Below are 16,796 nucleotides of genomic sequence, written 5' to 3'. Positions count from 1 at the left end.
TGAAATGAGATTACCGAAATTTCCATGTAATGAGCCGGTCAGCTATCCATAAAATCGAATTTATTGCGATCGGTTATTTAATTTTGAAGAAGAACCGCTTCCGCATATAGCTGGAACTTTTGTTGGGCAGTAATTATTCATTCAAAAATAATTGATCGGTTTTACCGATTTACTTAAGCAGTTCGGTTTTGTATATTTCTTTTCAATAGAATGATTTACCGATTTCAAGAGGTACCAACCATCCGGTTTATATGTCTGATGAGTTGTTCCTTATAGATTTATGCACATAAAATGAATATTCGATCGTTTTAAAAAAAATAATGCTTAGATTTGAGATGTTTGACCGGTTTAAATGTAATGCTAAAAATATGTGATGTTTGAGAAGCGAAAGCTTCTCCCTAAGTGAATGCCGGTGTTTTAAGGAATAATTTTCTACTATCAGAAAGACCCAAAATAGTTCTGAAGTAAGAAAACTTAGCTTCCTGTAGTGGCTTGGTGAAGATGTCATCCACTTATTGCTCGGTGGAAACATATTCCATCCGGATATATTTCTGCTGTACATGTTCTCTGATGAAGTGATGTCGGATATCAATATGTTTTGTTCTTAAATGCAACACCAGATTATATGTGATAGCAATGGCACTTGTGTTGTCACAGAAGATAGGTGATTCCTCAATAATGATGCCAAAATCCCTTAGTTGTTGTTGGATCTAGAGAAGTTGAGCACAACAGTAACCGGCTACAAGATACTCCACCTCTGCAGTTGAAGTTGCAACTAATGTATGTTTCTTACTATACCATGAGACAAGCCGGTCACCAAGGAACTGACATGTCCTACTTGTACTTTTTCGGTCTATCTTACATCATGCATAGTTTGCATCAGAGTAACTCGTTAAATTGAAACTGAAATCTTTTAGATACCACAGTCCCACATCTTGAGTTCCTTTAAGATATTTCAATATTCGTTTAGCAGCAGTATAATGAGATTGTTTAGGATTAGCCTGAAATCTCCCGCACACTCCTACGACGAATAGGATGTCTGGTCAACTTGCTGTCAGGTATAGAAGTGAGCCGATTATTCCACGGTAGGTTGTAATATCAACACTCTGACTGTCTTCATGCTTGTCTAATTTGATTGATGAGCTCATTGGAGTAGAGGCAGCAGAACAATTGTCCATGTCGAATTTCTTTAGTAGCTCTTTTGTATACTTGGATTGATTTATGAACGTTCCTCCTTCGATCTGCCGAACCTGAAGAGCTAAGAAGAAGCTCAATTCTCCCGTCATACTCATTTCAAACTTGTCAGTCATCATTTTAGAAAATTTATCACATAATTTAGAATTTGTTGAATCGAAGATGATATCATCCACATAGATCTGAACAAGTAAAATGTGTTCATTTTTCTCAAATTTGAATAGGGTCTTGTCTACCGATCCTATAGTGAAATCATGATTGAATAAAAATTTTGTTAGAGTATCATACCATTCTCTAGGGGCTTGTTTTAAACCGTATAGTGCTTTATCTAACCTATAAACATGACTGATTAAATTAGAATCTTTGAAATCAGGTGGCTGCTCAACATAAACTTCTTCACTTAATTCACCATTGAGAAAAGCACTTTTAACATCAATTTGAAATACTTTAAAAAAAATTAAAGCAACAAATGCAAGAAAAATTTGAATGGCCTCTAGTCTAGCAACATGAGCAAATGATTCTTCAAAATCAATACCTTCTTCCTGTTTGTATCCTTGGGCCACTAGTCTAGCCTTGTTCCTCGTAACCAAACCGTTTTCATTAAGGTTATTTCTAAACACCCATCTTGTTCCAATGACCGATTGATTTTTCGGTCTTGGGACTAAGTGCCAAACTTTATTCTTCTCAAACTGGTTTAATTTCTCTTGCATTGCTAAAATCCAATCGGGATCCAACAATGCCTCATTCACCTTTTTCGGTTCAATCTATGATATGAATGCTGAGTTTTCATATTCTTTCTCACAGTTGATTCTTAGTTCGAATGGGTAGTGAGGGTTACCTATAATAAGCTCGGGAGGATGATATTTGTTCCATTTAAGATTCGGTTCAGAGATGTCTTCTATTTGACCGGTTATTTGATCAAGGTTAGATAGCCCAGTAGGTCGATCAGTGTCAGGCCGACCGGTTTCCTCAGCGGTCACTGAGTTGTCAACTTCCTGGCGTGAAGCAGCTTGATCCTGTTGAGTTTCAACATCAACCGTTTGGTTATAGACAAACCTTCTAAAGACCGAAATCTCTTCTTCACTATAAGAATGAATGTTTAAATTTTCCAATATGTTGTGTAGATCAATGGATGAATTAGTATTACTTTTAACCGATTCATCAAAAATAATGTGTGATGATTCTTCAACGGTAAGTGTTCTAGTATTGTACTATGCCTTACTAACTTTAGAATATCCCAACATGATACTGACATCGGATTTAGCATCAAAAGCATTCAAATAATTTTCGTCATTGTTATGAATGTAACACTTATAGCCAAAAATCCTAAAATACCGGATATTAGGAACTTTGTCATGGTATACTTCAAAAGGTGTTTTGTTAAGACGTTTATTAATCATGGATCAATTTTGTGTGTAGCATGCAGTGTTGATAGCCTTTGCCCCAAACTTTTGAGCAGTACCCTAATTGGCTATCATGGATCTTGCAACTTCCTTGAGAGTTCGGTTTCTCCTCTCAGCCAGTCCATTTTGTTGAGGGGTTCTAGCACTAAACAACTCGTGTCTAATACCGATTTCCTCAAGAAATGCAGTTAAAGTGCTATTAGTAAATTATGTACATCTATCACTTCTAATTTTATTAACACGTACAGATTTCTCATTTTGTACTCTTCTAAGCATTTTGATCAGATTTGGGGTAACTTGATTTTTAGATACCAAAAATATAACCCATGTATCTCTAGAATAGTCATCAATAATCATCATATTATAATGCATTCCTCTTAATTTTTTCACTCTAATTGGTCTGAAAAGATCCATGTGAAGTAGTTCTAAGCATCAGTTAGATTGAGTATGCCCTTTACTTTTAAAAGTTGATTTAATTTGTTTTCCCATTTGACATGCATAACATACTTTATCTTTTGAAAACTTCATGCTAGGAATTCCTTGAACTAGTTCCTTAGTGCAAATATAATTTATGGTCTTAAAGTTTAAGTGATTTAGTCTTTTGTGCCACAACCAGTTTTAATCATTTTTAGCTATCATGCAAACAGGATTATCACATTTAGTTTTCCAATCTACCTTGTAATATTTCATATTCTATTTCTGGTTAATAAAGTGATGCCTTGTTGATTCTTAACTAAGAATGCTTGTTTGTGAAATTCAACCGTATACCCTATATCACACATTTGACTAATACTTAGCAAATTGAAATGAAGGTTTTCAACAAGTAATACATTGTTTATAGTTAGGTTGCCATGGACAATCTTACCCTTGCCCATAGCTTTACCTTTGGAATTGTCACCGAAAACTATCATTGAACCAGATTCCTGCACAATTTCGGTCAATAGCTTGTCGTTTCCTGTCATATGTCTATAGCAACCGATGTCCAAGTACCATTCCGAATTTTTCAACCGTTTAATTTGTTTTACTTGCAAAATACAATTATTTACACCTTTTTGGTATCCATATTCAATTGGGTCCACGGTTAATTAGTCTCTTGGGAATCCATACTTTAATCAATCGGATGAGTTTCCCTGTGATAGTTTTAATAGATCTACTTGTGTCAGGCTTGACACCTCTCTGTCTGCCTTTGATTACCTCATTATATCGTGGTGAGTATCTTTGATCGGTCCTATTTGAGTATCTATCATGCTGTTTTCTAACCTAGCGGATGACTCTCCTTCTCTTAGGATGAAGCCATCTTGATGTGTCCGTTGGTCCTACATATGTTAGTTCCTTTGCCAGTTTTGAATCGTGACTTGATTCACTATTGGTTGATGAACTCTTGATAAAGTTTACAAAGGTAACTTGTCTTTACTAAGGTTCAACCCTTGGCAGTTGGAAGATTTAGATTTATCTGGATTGCTGTTGTCATAGCCTAGACCGAATTTACCGTTATATGGTCTTTGATACTCGTCATCCGGCTCACAGCATCTCCAGATCTCTTCCACACGCATCCTTCACGTATTTAGTTTGTTCATTCTCTTCGGTCAACTATTGAACTGTCTCCTTGAGCTTCTCATTCTCAGATGATAGTTCAATCAATCCACCAGTCTGAATTTCACTCGGTTCACCGATTTGAGTTTTGCTCGGTTCACTGATCTGGAAATTTAGTTGGGTTAGTACAAGAGTTGATAGGTTCCTATACTCAATGACCATGTCATTGAGTGCAGTAGCCAAGTCTTCTCGGGTAAATTCCTCAGAGGCAAAGTTAAATACCTCTTCTTCATTTTCCATAAGACAGTTGATTCCTTCATCATCGCTGTCTGAATTGGTATGTGCCCACTGACTTCCATCGTCATTATCTATCAAGGCCTTTTGGATTTCCTTGCCTTTATTGTTTGACTGGTGTTCATCCCTTTGATCATTCGGTTTTATGTTGTCTCTTATTGGTTCCGGCACTACGACCTGTAATGACCTAAAACATCACAATTATAGCATCGAACATTAGATTTATTACCGTTAGGATAGTTGTAATTATATGAGTTGGTCGGTTGATTCTTTTTCATGAACTTTTCGAACTTCTTGGCTAGCATGGTCATAGCATCTTCACTAAACTGCTTAGCCGATTTGACAGGTACAAGAGCTGTTGGTTCCATTGATGTTACCAAAGCTCTAGTAGCGGTTGATGTTGAGGCCTCATCCTCATTTCTGGACTTCATTTTGAATTCATAAGCTCTCAGATCTTCAAAGATGTCATGCAGCTTCATCTTACCAAGATTGTTTGATTCTCTCATTACCATGGTCTTAATATCCCATGCGCTGGGAAGTGATCTTAGGGCCTTGATAATTGTTTCTTTGTTGTCATATTTCTTTTCAAGGAGTGAGAGTTCATTTACCACACTTGTGAATCGGTCACCAAATTCCTTCATGGTTTCATCGGGACGCATCTTAATGTTTTCAAACTTTTGAGTGACCACCAGTATCTTGTTTTCTTTGGTTCTCTCATTCCCTTCATGGAGTTGAATGATTGTATCTCACACTTCTTTAGATGTGGAACATTCTCTGATTTTTGCAAAGGTATTTCTATCCAATGTTTTGTAGATAGCACACAAGTAGAGATTGTCCAGGTTGTTCCTCCTTCAGTCATCCGTTGTCCATTCACTTCTTTCCTTGTTGATCTTTATCGGACCTTCGGATAGGATGAACATCATTTCATCATCCATTGTGGTCAAGTACAGATGCATGCGAATCTTCCAATCGATAAATTCTTCACTTTCTAGCATTGGAGGTTTCTCGGTGTATGGCATGCTTGCGTCGGATTGCTTGAGTATAGAGATTAGCTGCTCTAATACCACTTGCTAGGATCGGGATCGCCGAGGGAGACCGGGGGTCTGACTTGGACGAACGCTTACACAACATGCCGATTGATACTAACTCGGTTAGAAGTTAATATCGATCTTTATACTACGCAAGTTGTCACAAACTCTTGAACCAAGTTCAAGTGTGGAATAGTTCGTTTCAACTTGAAGCAACACACACACGGTTTGGACAACGATAAGAAGGTATGAAGAAGATAAAAAATACAACACAAGATTTATGGATGTTCGGAGATAAAACTCCTACGTCACCCCTTCTTCTCAAACCTTGAGAAGGATATTCACTAAGAATATTCAGCAAACTTTACAACACGTCAAATAACCGAGGCTTATTTACTGCTCGTTATTGACTTACAACTCTCACTTCTTACACAGAATGAATGGAATTGTAATACACTTAACACTTTAGATAGAATGTAAACAAGAACAGTTTGAAGCTTTTTTGTTTCTATATCTTGATATATTGCTTCTTGTGTTTGTTGTTCATATATGTTGTTGATCTTCTTCCTTCTCTTAAGTAATGAGAATATGACAACGGTCATATTTCTCATACAATGGATACCTAGATGGTAATCCTTTATTCTGATTGGTCGGTCAATAAAGGACTAGATGGCATTAAATGCAGTTGACACTTCCCAAGAAGTAATACATCCGGTCAGTTTTGTCTTCTCTTGATTTTATCATCTGAAGCGGTTTGACAGATACCGGCTCCTTGGGGACTACTGTTGGACTTATACCAAAATAGGTACCTGATCACTTTTGGCAGTCCTCTGTTTCCCAAAGACTATCATCAGACTTGTATCAAAATGAAAATAGCACAGTCTGCATATTTGAAGGCTCCCTTCTACCTATTCCCAAAGTAATCTGATTGCACCAAAATGGAAACTTTCAGCAGTTCCATATCTTTGATTTGGTCTGTTAAGCTTCCCGTTATTTTTGTTTGTACGGTAGCTTTAAGATTGCGCCAAGTATTATGTCAACTGGACGTCCTACCAGTTTGTAGTTTTAATATCGGTTGACCGGTCTTACTACCGAAGAGTGAAAACCGATCTTTGAAATATAGGTTTACCGATCCTTTACTTGAGCGGTAAATTCGTTTGAACCGATCTTTTACTTGATTTTGTTGTACATATAACCGAAAAAATATAACTTAGAAAATTCTGGTTTGTGTCGCCTTTATGATGTCGGTCGACCGGTCTAGAGTGATAAGGTTGATTTAATAATCTGACAGATCCCTGTGATTCCTGCACAAACAGTGAATTTGGTTAAATTCTTTAGATAGTTAATTATCTACTAATTAACTATCTAATTTATCTAACAAACACATTGATGTGCGATATTATTTTGTCTGAGGTTTTTCCTGTTTTGAGTTTTTACGTAAATTTTGTGTTATTATCGTGTTTCTTTTTTATTACTCGCATCTCTTCTTTATTTTGACTAGTCTCAGTTCTATATCCGTTTTCAACATAATATATATAATATTTATATAGTGAAAACTCATAACTCAGTGATAAAGCACATGAACTCGTATTATATAAGGATAAATTAATAAAAGAGCGAGGACTAAGAATCTGTGATCTTGTTTCTTTTAATAAAGTCTTATTATCCAAATGGTGTAATAGATTTGCATTTGAGCAATATAGTATTTAGAATAAATTGATTAAATGTAATATGATCAGGATACAATGAGTTATGTCGGAAACCGTTTATGACTAATGAGAGACATGGATTGGGGCGAATAAAAATATAAACTGTGAAGATGAGTCTCTATTTCTATAATTTTCTGGTGGATTATCTGGTTGTAAAGATATCGGAGAACTTTTAACAACGAAAGTAGGCCGTTAAGGTTTATTCACAATGTCATTATCATGACGATGTCGAAGATTAGATCCGGAAAACCTATGGATTTATGTGGAGATCTTGTTACTCTTCTTGAAGATCTTTGAGTCAATTAATTATTCTAATGTATTTAATTTATAAATAACTTTTTCCATGTCATGTTTTTATCGTTGTGCTTAAACGGTTTTTATTAAATGGATCATTTTCTAAAAATTAGTTGGAGTTTTTGGAGTTCGAATCATTTAAAAAAAATAACTAATATAAATTGTTTTTTTAATATTATTTTTTCAATTTAAACGAAAATATTAAACTCAAATTCTTTGAGCATATATAGCCAAGTTAACTGATTTCAAATATTTTTTTGAAAAAAAAGCACAGAATTCTGGAAAATAAAGGAAATAAAGCCTGGCCCATCAGGACTTGCTGATGCCAAAGACTTGTGGATGAATAGAAAGATGCAAGTCAATCAAGGCATAGACTAATCCACCACCACTAGGGTCACCACCAATGAATCTTATCGGCTTGTTTGGAATTAATTACGTGCCGTTGGAAGGATACAAGAAAATAAGGAAAACTAAGCTAATCATTCAAAATATTTTTGTTTTACTTCTAAATGTGGCAAAAGAAAATAACAAACAAATAATCCTTAGTCATTTCAAATCTTTAATTAGAAAAACTTATAATAGATTAGTAGTTCATTATGTCCTAAGTTTAATTTTGCTCGAGAACATTTTTTTTTGATTGAACAGAATTAAGGAAGGAATGTGTTAGGATTTTTAATTATGGCCGAGCCTTTCAAGTTCTTTAATTCAAGAAACGGGTTCTTGATGATGGAATTCAACACTCTAGCGCAGCGGATATTGAATTAGAGGAGAATTCGAGGTTAAGGAGAGAAGAGCCGAGGGGGAGGAGAGAAATACCACTAGATCACACCTAGCGGTCCAAGAAGGGGGAGGAGGGCCGAGAGATAACTTAAACACCAAGTTCCAAAATATTCAATTCATAGCCCCAAAAAGTGGGGTAGGCATCACCATTTAAAGAGGCTGAAGTACCCAAGAGTATTCGGTTACAACAAACTTTCAAAATAACAGAATTCAGTTTCAAAAGAAATAAGAGAGAAAGTAAACAAAACAGAATTATTCCATAAAAACATAAACGGGCCCATATGCACACTTGGGCCGAGAGATGGATGCATGAAATATTTTAGGACCGAGGTTTTTAATGAGCCGCACGTAACATTATCCCCCCCTTCGAAGTTCGTCGCCTTCGACGAAAAGAACATGGACTGGTCAGCCTCTAATATGCATCTTCAACTTCAAAACTATTGCTTCGGTCGGGCTTCGGCACATTCAGCAAAAGGTGCAGCATAAGACCGTATTTTCACAAAAAACATTCGGCAGAATCGCTTCAGTAGTGGAACTAGCCGGGTCCTTGCGGTCCTTTGCGCTGCTGGGTCGCTTGCCACTCCGCCCCTGTCTAGAATTTCTGTGCACCCAAGGTCGAGTTTTTCAGTGTTTAGAGCTGGCCTTGGTTGCTGCAATGTCCCCAGCGCCTGGTGCAAAAATAATTTCTTACAACTTCGATTAAATTCCATACTTGGCTCAAAAATCCATGCCAAGTCTTTTTCCCGAACCAGCATAATAGCAGCATCAAATGAGCCATAGCTTCTAATTAGATCATTAGGAATATCTTCCAAAGTCATTGCAGCTAGTGAAACAGTTTGGCCTTCGGGCTTACTCTTTACTTGCATTTTGGCAGCAACATTATATTCATCTAAGGTCTTTTCCAGCTGGTTTCCATGCATCAAACTGGCCTGCGACCGAGGAATCCCTTTAAGGACCGTGGTTCTATCTTGCTTATCATAAGATAGGGTCAGCTTTTCAAAGTCCCAAGAAGACGGGCCTAAAGTAATCAGCCATTCAATTCCCAATACAATATCATATCCGTCCATGGAAATTACCTTCATTTCTGTTTGGTATTCATTGCCTTCCATCGACCACTTCAAGTCCTTGCAAACACTAGAACATAAGACATTAGATCCATCAACCACTCTAACCGATTGTACCTGGGTTGCTATGCTTTTGTGGTCTATTTTCTCCAAAATCCTGCTATTGATAAAATTATGGGTGCTGCCTGTGTCGATCAAGATCACCACCGGCAGGTTCCCAATTTTGCCAAGAATCTGAGCGTTTGGAAGGCTTTAGACCCGGTCAGGGCATGTAAGGATATGGCTGGTTCATCCCTTGAGCCGAGCAATGAAGGAAAATCATCCAAAACAGGTTCTTGGTCAGGTTCTTGATCTTCTTGATTGGCCGAAACCATGAATAACTTGGATTTACACCTATGGTTTGGTTGCCATTTTTCATTGCAAGAATAGCATAGACCCTTCTTTCGCTTTTCATCCATTGAGGCTGAGTCTAATTGCTTAACATGGCCCTGGTTCGCATTGGAAGAGGACCCATACGATGAATTCTTGAAGTCAGTATTGGTGCTCGGCCCGGCTGTGTTGGTATTGGATGGCGTGGGCAGCAATGATGCTTCAGCGCTGTACAAGTTACCACTGCTCATTAAGGACCGATATGTTGCTTCTTGGACTTTAGCCATGGCCATTGCTTCGTTTAAAGAATCTGGAAATCGCAGCCGGATGCAGTTTGCAATTTCTTCCCTTAGACCGGACAAATAACAATCAATGACGTAGTCCCTTGGCATATGTAATAACTTTTGAGAGATCGACATGTACCGGAGATTATATTCTTGAACCGACCCAACCTGTTTTAAGTTCATTAGCTGTCTCATTGGTGTATCATGTATAGATGGCCCGAATTGAGTCATAAGGTCTCTCTTGAACACGGCCCAAGATAGGGCCTCCATATGATTTCGGTTTTGAAGATATGACCCGTACCACATTCTTGCTTCTCCAGAAAAATGAATGGGGGCGATTTCTAATTTCGTGGCATCCTTAGTTTTGTCCACTCTGAAAAATTGCTCGGCAGAAATTAGCCAGCCCTCGACATCCGACCCATCAAACCGAGGAAAATCGACCTTGGTTAGCCGAGTAGGAGGAGCATAGTGTTGATCGCGGTTCTGGCCAGGGTGCGGGGGCCTAAATGGTGAAGGACCGTGGCAAGAATTATCATCATAGGGTCTGTGGCGGGGTTCTTGCATGTTTCCAGATGCCCCGCTCTCAAGGGCCGCCATTCTTTCTTCGGCCACATCAAATCTACGGTCTATGGCAGCTTGCATTGCTGCTGTTTGTTGGGACAGGTTTTCAATCAGGGCTTTGAGCGCATCCATTTCCGATTGCTGGCGAGTTTCTACCATGTTGAGAATCGGCCAGCTCTGATACCAAGATGTTAGGATTTTTAATTATGGCCGAGCCTTTCAAGTTCTTTAATTCAAGAAACGGGTTCTTGATGATGGAATTCAACACTCTAGCGCAGCGGATATTGAATTAGAGGAGACTTCGAGGTTAAGGAGAGAAGAGCCGAGGGGGAGGAGAGAAATACCACTAGATCACACCTAGCGGTCCAAGAAGGGGGAGGAGGGCCGAGAGATAACTTAAACACCAAGTTCCAAAATATTCAATTCATAGCCCCAAAAAGTGGGGTGGGCATCACCATTTAAAGAGGCTGAAGTACCCAAGAGTATTCGGTTACAACAAACTTTCAAAATAACAGAATTCAGTTTCAAAAGAAATAAGAGAGAAAGTAAACAAAACAGAATTATTCCATAAAAACAGAAATCTGGCCCATGTGCACACTAGGACCGAGACCGGGTGCCGAGAAAGGTTGCTGGAATTTATTCTAGGACCGAGGCCTTGATTTTAGACCCTAACAGAATGAAACAAAGACAAAGGTAATACATAAAGAAAGTTAAAGCTTTTATTATCTTATTTGGTTATTTGTTTGTTTCTTCTTTGGTATGATTTGGTTTGTGTGCTTTGGTTTATATGGTTGGATGTGGTTTGTTCCAAAGTAGGTCATGTTTCAGATTTATTCTAGGTTGATGGTATTTTGGGTTTAATTGGAAGATAATAGGAGCTATTTTTTTAATATGTATTTTTTCTCGTCATTGGACTAAGTAACATTTTCTTTAAGGTAAAAAAAAAAAGAGTAGTCTAACCATTGTATATCTAACATTATTAAAAAAAAAAATAACACATTTGAATGTAAGACCTGTGGGGTTGAAAAGAACAAAAGCGATAAAAATTGTGTGTAAAAGATCAAAAATAATATAAAATGTTATTATTTCAGTAAAAAAAAAAACTCACGTGGAGTCTTTGCAAGGCCGGTCCTGGGGTAAGTCCGACAAGCCCTCGGGCTAGGGCAGCCCACTCCCCAGGGCATCCCATTTATTAAAAATATTAAGGTTTTAATTAAATATATTATAATTTTAAACCTAAGATGTTATAGCTAGGGGTTCTAGATAAAATTTAAAATCTTTGTTTTTGTTATGGGTTCAAACCTCACCCAAAACCATTTTTTTATTAAATTTTAACTCGACCTAAGGTAACAAAAATTATCGAGCATTTTTCTAACAGGTCTGGTGCAGCCCAAAACTCGGGGCCGGCTCTGAGTCTTTGCAAGTGAGTATATACCATTTAAAGAAAATAATGAAGAAGAAAACACGTCATAACAATAAAAAGTCCAAAATTCAAATGTTTTTAAAGGTAGAAGCGCATGCATCTTGTATATAAATTACAAGCTCCCCTTCTTTTATCATTACCCACAAAACTAAAAAACTAATCATGGCCAACTCAATGAACCATCTTCTTCTCCTCCTATTATTTTTCATGCCACTAATGGCATCCCTCCTCTTCAAAGCCGAAGCATCTTCCCCACAAACCGAGGCCCTTCTGAAATGGAAGGAAAGCCTCGGAGACCAACCTATTCTCACTTCATGGCTCCATATCGATAATTCCACATCACCCCATTGCCAATGGGTGGGAATCAATTGCTCTCTTTCGGGGGATGTCTTTGCCATAAACCTTGCCCACACAAACCTAATCGGCACCCTCGAAAAATTCGACCCTTTAGCTTTCCCCAATCTCATTCGACTCGACCTCAAAGTCAATGGCCTCACAGGTACTATACCTTCCGATATAGGCACGCTTTCCAAACTCGAATTACTCGATCTCTCTACAAATTCTCTTCACGGGCCTATTCCACTTTCCGTGTCTAATCTAAGTAGACTCGTGGAACTTGATCTCTCCCGGAACAATATAACCGGGGAGCTTGATCCTAGGCTCTTTCCAAACTCATCTAGCCATGCCAAAACCGGTCTAGTAAGTCTTAAGAAGCTACATTTTCAAGACACACTTCTAGGAGGACCCTTGCCGAATGAACTAGGGAACTTAGTTCACTTGGAAAGCTTGGCATTTGACAACAACAACTTCTTCGGTCCGATTCCAACATCTTTGGGAAACTTGACCAACATTACATTCTTGCACCTAAACCAAAACCAGTTGTCGGGAAGAATTCCTTGGAGTTTCGGTTCCTTGACCAAATTAACAGACTTGAATTTGTTTTCCAACAATTTATTTGGCGAATTACCACAAGATATTGGAAACCTCTCAGCTATGGTGAATCTTCAATTCGCCCTTAATAATTTCACCGGCCAACTTCCTAGCCATGTTTGCAAGTTTGGAAAGCTTGTTAATTTCACGGCAGCTAGGAATCACTTCTCCGGTCCAATCCCATCTAGCCTAAGGAATTGTTCGACTCTGTATAGAGTGAGGTTGCAGAGCAATCAATTAACGGGCGTTTTAGATCGCGATTTTGGAATCTACCCGAATCTCAACTATATGGAATTGACCGATAATTTGTTGGGTGGAAGCCTCTCACCCAATTGGGCAGTTAGCAAGGACCTCACATTCCTCGGACTTGCTGGAAACATGATTAACGGAGAAATCCCAAAAGAATTTGGTGAAAATCTCACCCAATTAGAAAAACTTGATATTTCTTTCAATAAACTTTCAGGAGAAATACCTGAAAACCTCGGAAAGTTATCAAGATTAAACAATTTGAACTTGTCCGGAAATAGTCTTTCCGGCATGATTCCTCAGGGAATTGGAGGGTTCATCAATTTGGAACATTTGGATCTTTCTTCAAACGTATTAACTGGACGAATTCCTAGCCAGATTGGGAGTTTATCAAAGTTAATATCTTTAACCCTTAGCAATAACAGACTAAATGGCTCCATCCCCGACCAAATCGGTTCTCTTGACTCTTTACAGATTTCTCTTGATCTGAGTGGGAATTACTTAACCGGGTCTATTTCTCCTCAACTTGGGAACCTCATAAAGTTAGAATCTTTGAATCTCTCTCATAATCGTCTCTCTGGTTCAATACCAAATAGCTTAACTAATATGCTCAGCTTAGACTCCATTGACCTTTCTTATAATGACCTTGAGGGGCCATTGCCTGACAACCATTTCTTCCGTTCGTCACCTCCAACCAACTTCTCCAATAACAAAGATCTCTGTAGCAATTTTAAGCTTTTAAAACCATGCCCCATAACTACAAGCCAAAACAAGAAGAAGGGTCATTCAAACAGGGACATTGCCATCATTGTTGCGTGTTCTTTGGGAGGATTACTACTGATTGTAGTTTTAGCGACAGTTGGAGCACTCGTTGTCTTTAGATCTCGCAGAAAGAGCTCTCCATCCGGAGGAGGCGACGGCTGCCGAGAGAATCATTTCTCGATATGGAGTTACGATGGGAAGTTGGCGTAATGGGATATCATAGACGCGACTAAAAACTTTAGCGACGAGTATTTGATCGGGACCGGAGGGTCGGCGAAAGTCTACAGAGCGGAATTGCCAGACGGGGAAGCTGTTGCGGTTAAGAAACTGAATACGGATTCGTCGATTACTGTAGAAATGGGAGTAGGGGAAGCGAGGGCGTTTGCGAACGAGATAAAGACCCTGACCCAAACGAGACATAGGAATATCGTGAAGCTTTATGGGTTTTGTTCACACGAAAGGGAGACGTTCTTGGTGTCTGAGCTGTTGGAAAACGGATCATTGGATAGCGTTTTGGGGTCAGAAAAATTGGCCAAGGAATTGATTTGGGAAATAAGAATTAGAATAGTGAAAGGAGTGGTTGATGCACTCTGTTATTTGCACCATAGTTGTGTTCCTCCCATAATCCATAGAGACATTTCAAGTAAGAATATTTTACTCGACAAGGAATTTGAAGCTCATGTCTCCGATTTCGGAACATCCAAGTTCTTGAAGCCTAATTCTTCCAATTGGACAACCGTTGCTGGAACATACGGTTACATCGCTCCAGGTACGATATTCCATGATCGATTATACTATGTTATGTGATTAATTTTAAATTAGTTTTTTGTTTGTTGATGTAGAGTTGGCTTATACGCCAGTAACGACCGAGAAATGCGACGTTTACAGCTTCGGGGTTCTGGCTCTTGAAATTTTATATGGGTCGCACCCGCATGAACTCATATCCAAGTTGTCGTCCAATCAAGTGAAGATATTGTTGTTGGATGATGCATTGGATCGGAGACTAGCGCAACCATTAGGCCAAGAGCTTGAAGATGAATTGAAATGTATCATAAACTTGGCTGTTTGTTGCTTGAATTCTAATCCACAAGCTAGACCATCAATGGATGAAGTCTCGAAATTGCTACAAGTTAAGATTGACACTAATTATCCACCCAAGTTTGGTTCTGAAACTGCAACGGCTACTACACCAACTACTGATTCATCGTACTATTCCCAGGAATCCAAATTACTTCAGTTTGTCTAGGAGAGTGTCACTGTTTCTATATTTGTAGTTTTCTTTGATCTTTTTTAAGTATTAATTGTGTTAGAATTTGTCCAATCCTTTTAATTATAATTATATTATTATTGACAATTGAGAAGGGTGGATTATTTAAATAAAAAGAGGTTTTATTGAGTAAATCGGTTGGGATAGACCAATAACTCATTATCTTGGTCTATTAATGAACGTTTTTGTGTTGGACTGATTTTTTTAATGTTTTTTTTTCTTAATTTTTGTTTAATTGTTTGTGGTTGGACTTAAACAACTATTATTTCTACCATTTTGTATTAATAATTTAAAAAAATATTGTTAAAATTGATGAATTTAAAATGGTTCAATAGTTAACCGTCATGACAAGGTAGACACTCTTTTGCGGTGTATTTGACCATATGTATATAAATATGGTGGACACTCTTTTGCGGCATATTTGACCATATGTATATGAATATGGTGGACACTCTTTTGCGACGTATTTGACCATATGTATATGAATATGGTGGACACTCTTTTGCGACGTATTTGAATATGTATTTGAATATATATATATATATATATATATATATATATATATATATATATATATATATATATATATATATATAAAGTGATATTATCTCTATGGACTATTTTGATTCAAAGTCAAAAGTCAATTTTATAAGATGTTTGTGATTGGTGGAGCATTATTTAATAATTATGGATTTACTTTCATTTAGATATTATATATTTGCTTGGTATATAATTAATGTTCTCTATTCTTTTAAGAATAAGTTTCCATTCATTCAAAGTATTACTATCAAGACCACAAACCAGAGTCTAAAAAAGAAAAAAAAAATTATTTCAGATTTTTGTGGGAAACAAAATATTTGAGACTTTTATTCATACCCATTCAATATATAGGGAAATTGGACTAAATGACCCTAAAGATAGGGTCATTTGCGTCCGTGATCACAAATAATAAAATTTGATCTGGTGACCACTTTATTTTTTTTTGACAAAATTACCCTTTTCGCGTAACGCGATGGAAGTTCGCGTTTCGCGAAGTGAAACAGTATTGATATATATACTCAAATTTTTTCATTTCTCTCATTTTGTTTCTCTCTCAAGGTGTCCTCTCTCTCATTTTGTCGGCGGCGGCGTAAACTCCGGCGACGGCGACTACTATGACCTAAATCTACAAAGATAAGAAACCTCATCCCTGAATCTATGTTTATATAACAGATTTATGTTCTTATTTGTATTTCTTCATTCGAAACCCTAACCCTAACCCAAATGGTTTTATTTTCATGTTTCCAGTATCTTTATCTAAAAACCCTAAATGAATTTATGTTCTTATTGTCTAATATCTTCATTTCAAACGATTTATGTTCTTTTTAATGAAACCCTAACCCTAAATTAATTAAATTTGTTCATATTGGTTCAAATTGGTTCATATTTGTTCATATTTGTTCATATTTGTTAATATTGGTTCATACTGGTTCATATTGGTTCATATTTCTTTTTTTGTTCATCTTATTGTTCTTATGTTGATGATGATATTTGCAGATCATATGGGTTCCGTTTCACGAAGGGTTTCTCGTTACGCGAAGGGCTTCTTGTTACGCGAAGGGCTTCTTGTTACGCGAAGGGCTTCTCGTTACGCGAAGGGCTTCTCGTTTCGCGAA

The 16,796-nt window shown here is 37.5% G+C and overlaps 2 protein-coding genes across 2 annotated transcripts; both read left to right on the top strand.

The window, feature by feature from the left end:
• The first annotated feature begins 12,117 nt into the window (after positions 1 to 12,117).
• Positions 12,118 to 15,003, top strand: LOC124920602 (MDIS1-interacting receptor like kinase 2-like). Its single transcript, XM_047461121.1, has 2 exons — positions 12,118 to 14,643; positions 14,717 to 15,003. Exon 1 carries the CDS (start codon positions 12,144 to 12,146, stop codon positions 14,082 to 14,084), a length of 1,941 nt encoding a protein of 646 aa, XP_047317077.1. The 5' UTR covers positions 12,118 to 12,143; the 3' UTR covers positions 14,085 to 14,643; positions 14,717 to 15,003.
• LOC124921116 (probable leucine-rich repeat receptor-like protein kinase At1g35710) lies at positions 14,232 to 15,120 on the top strand. Its single transcript, XM_047461735.1, has 2 exons — positions 14,232 to 14,643; positions 14,717 to 15,120. The coding sequence occupies exons 1-2, from the start codon at positions 14,232 to 14,234 to the stop codon at positions 15,118 to 15,120; spliced, it is 816 nt and encodes a 271-aa protein (XP_047317691.1).
• Positions 15,121 to 16,796: the final 1,676 nt, after the last annotated feature.

Source organism: Impatiens glandulifera, chromosome 1 (genome assembly GCF_907164915.1).
Source record: "Impatiens glandulifera chromosome 1, dImpGla2.1, whole genome shotgun sequence".
Classification (NCBI taxonomy): Eukaryota; Viridiplantae; Streptophyta; class Magnoliopsida; order Ericales; family Balsaminaceae; genus Impatiens; species Impatiens glandulifera.
Note: the sequence above shows the minus strand (reverse complement) of the source record. Positions and strands in the feature narration are given on the sequence as shown.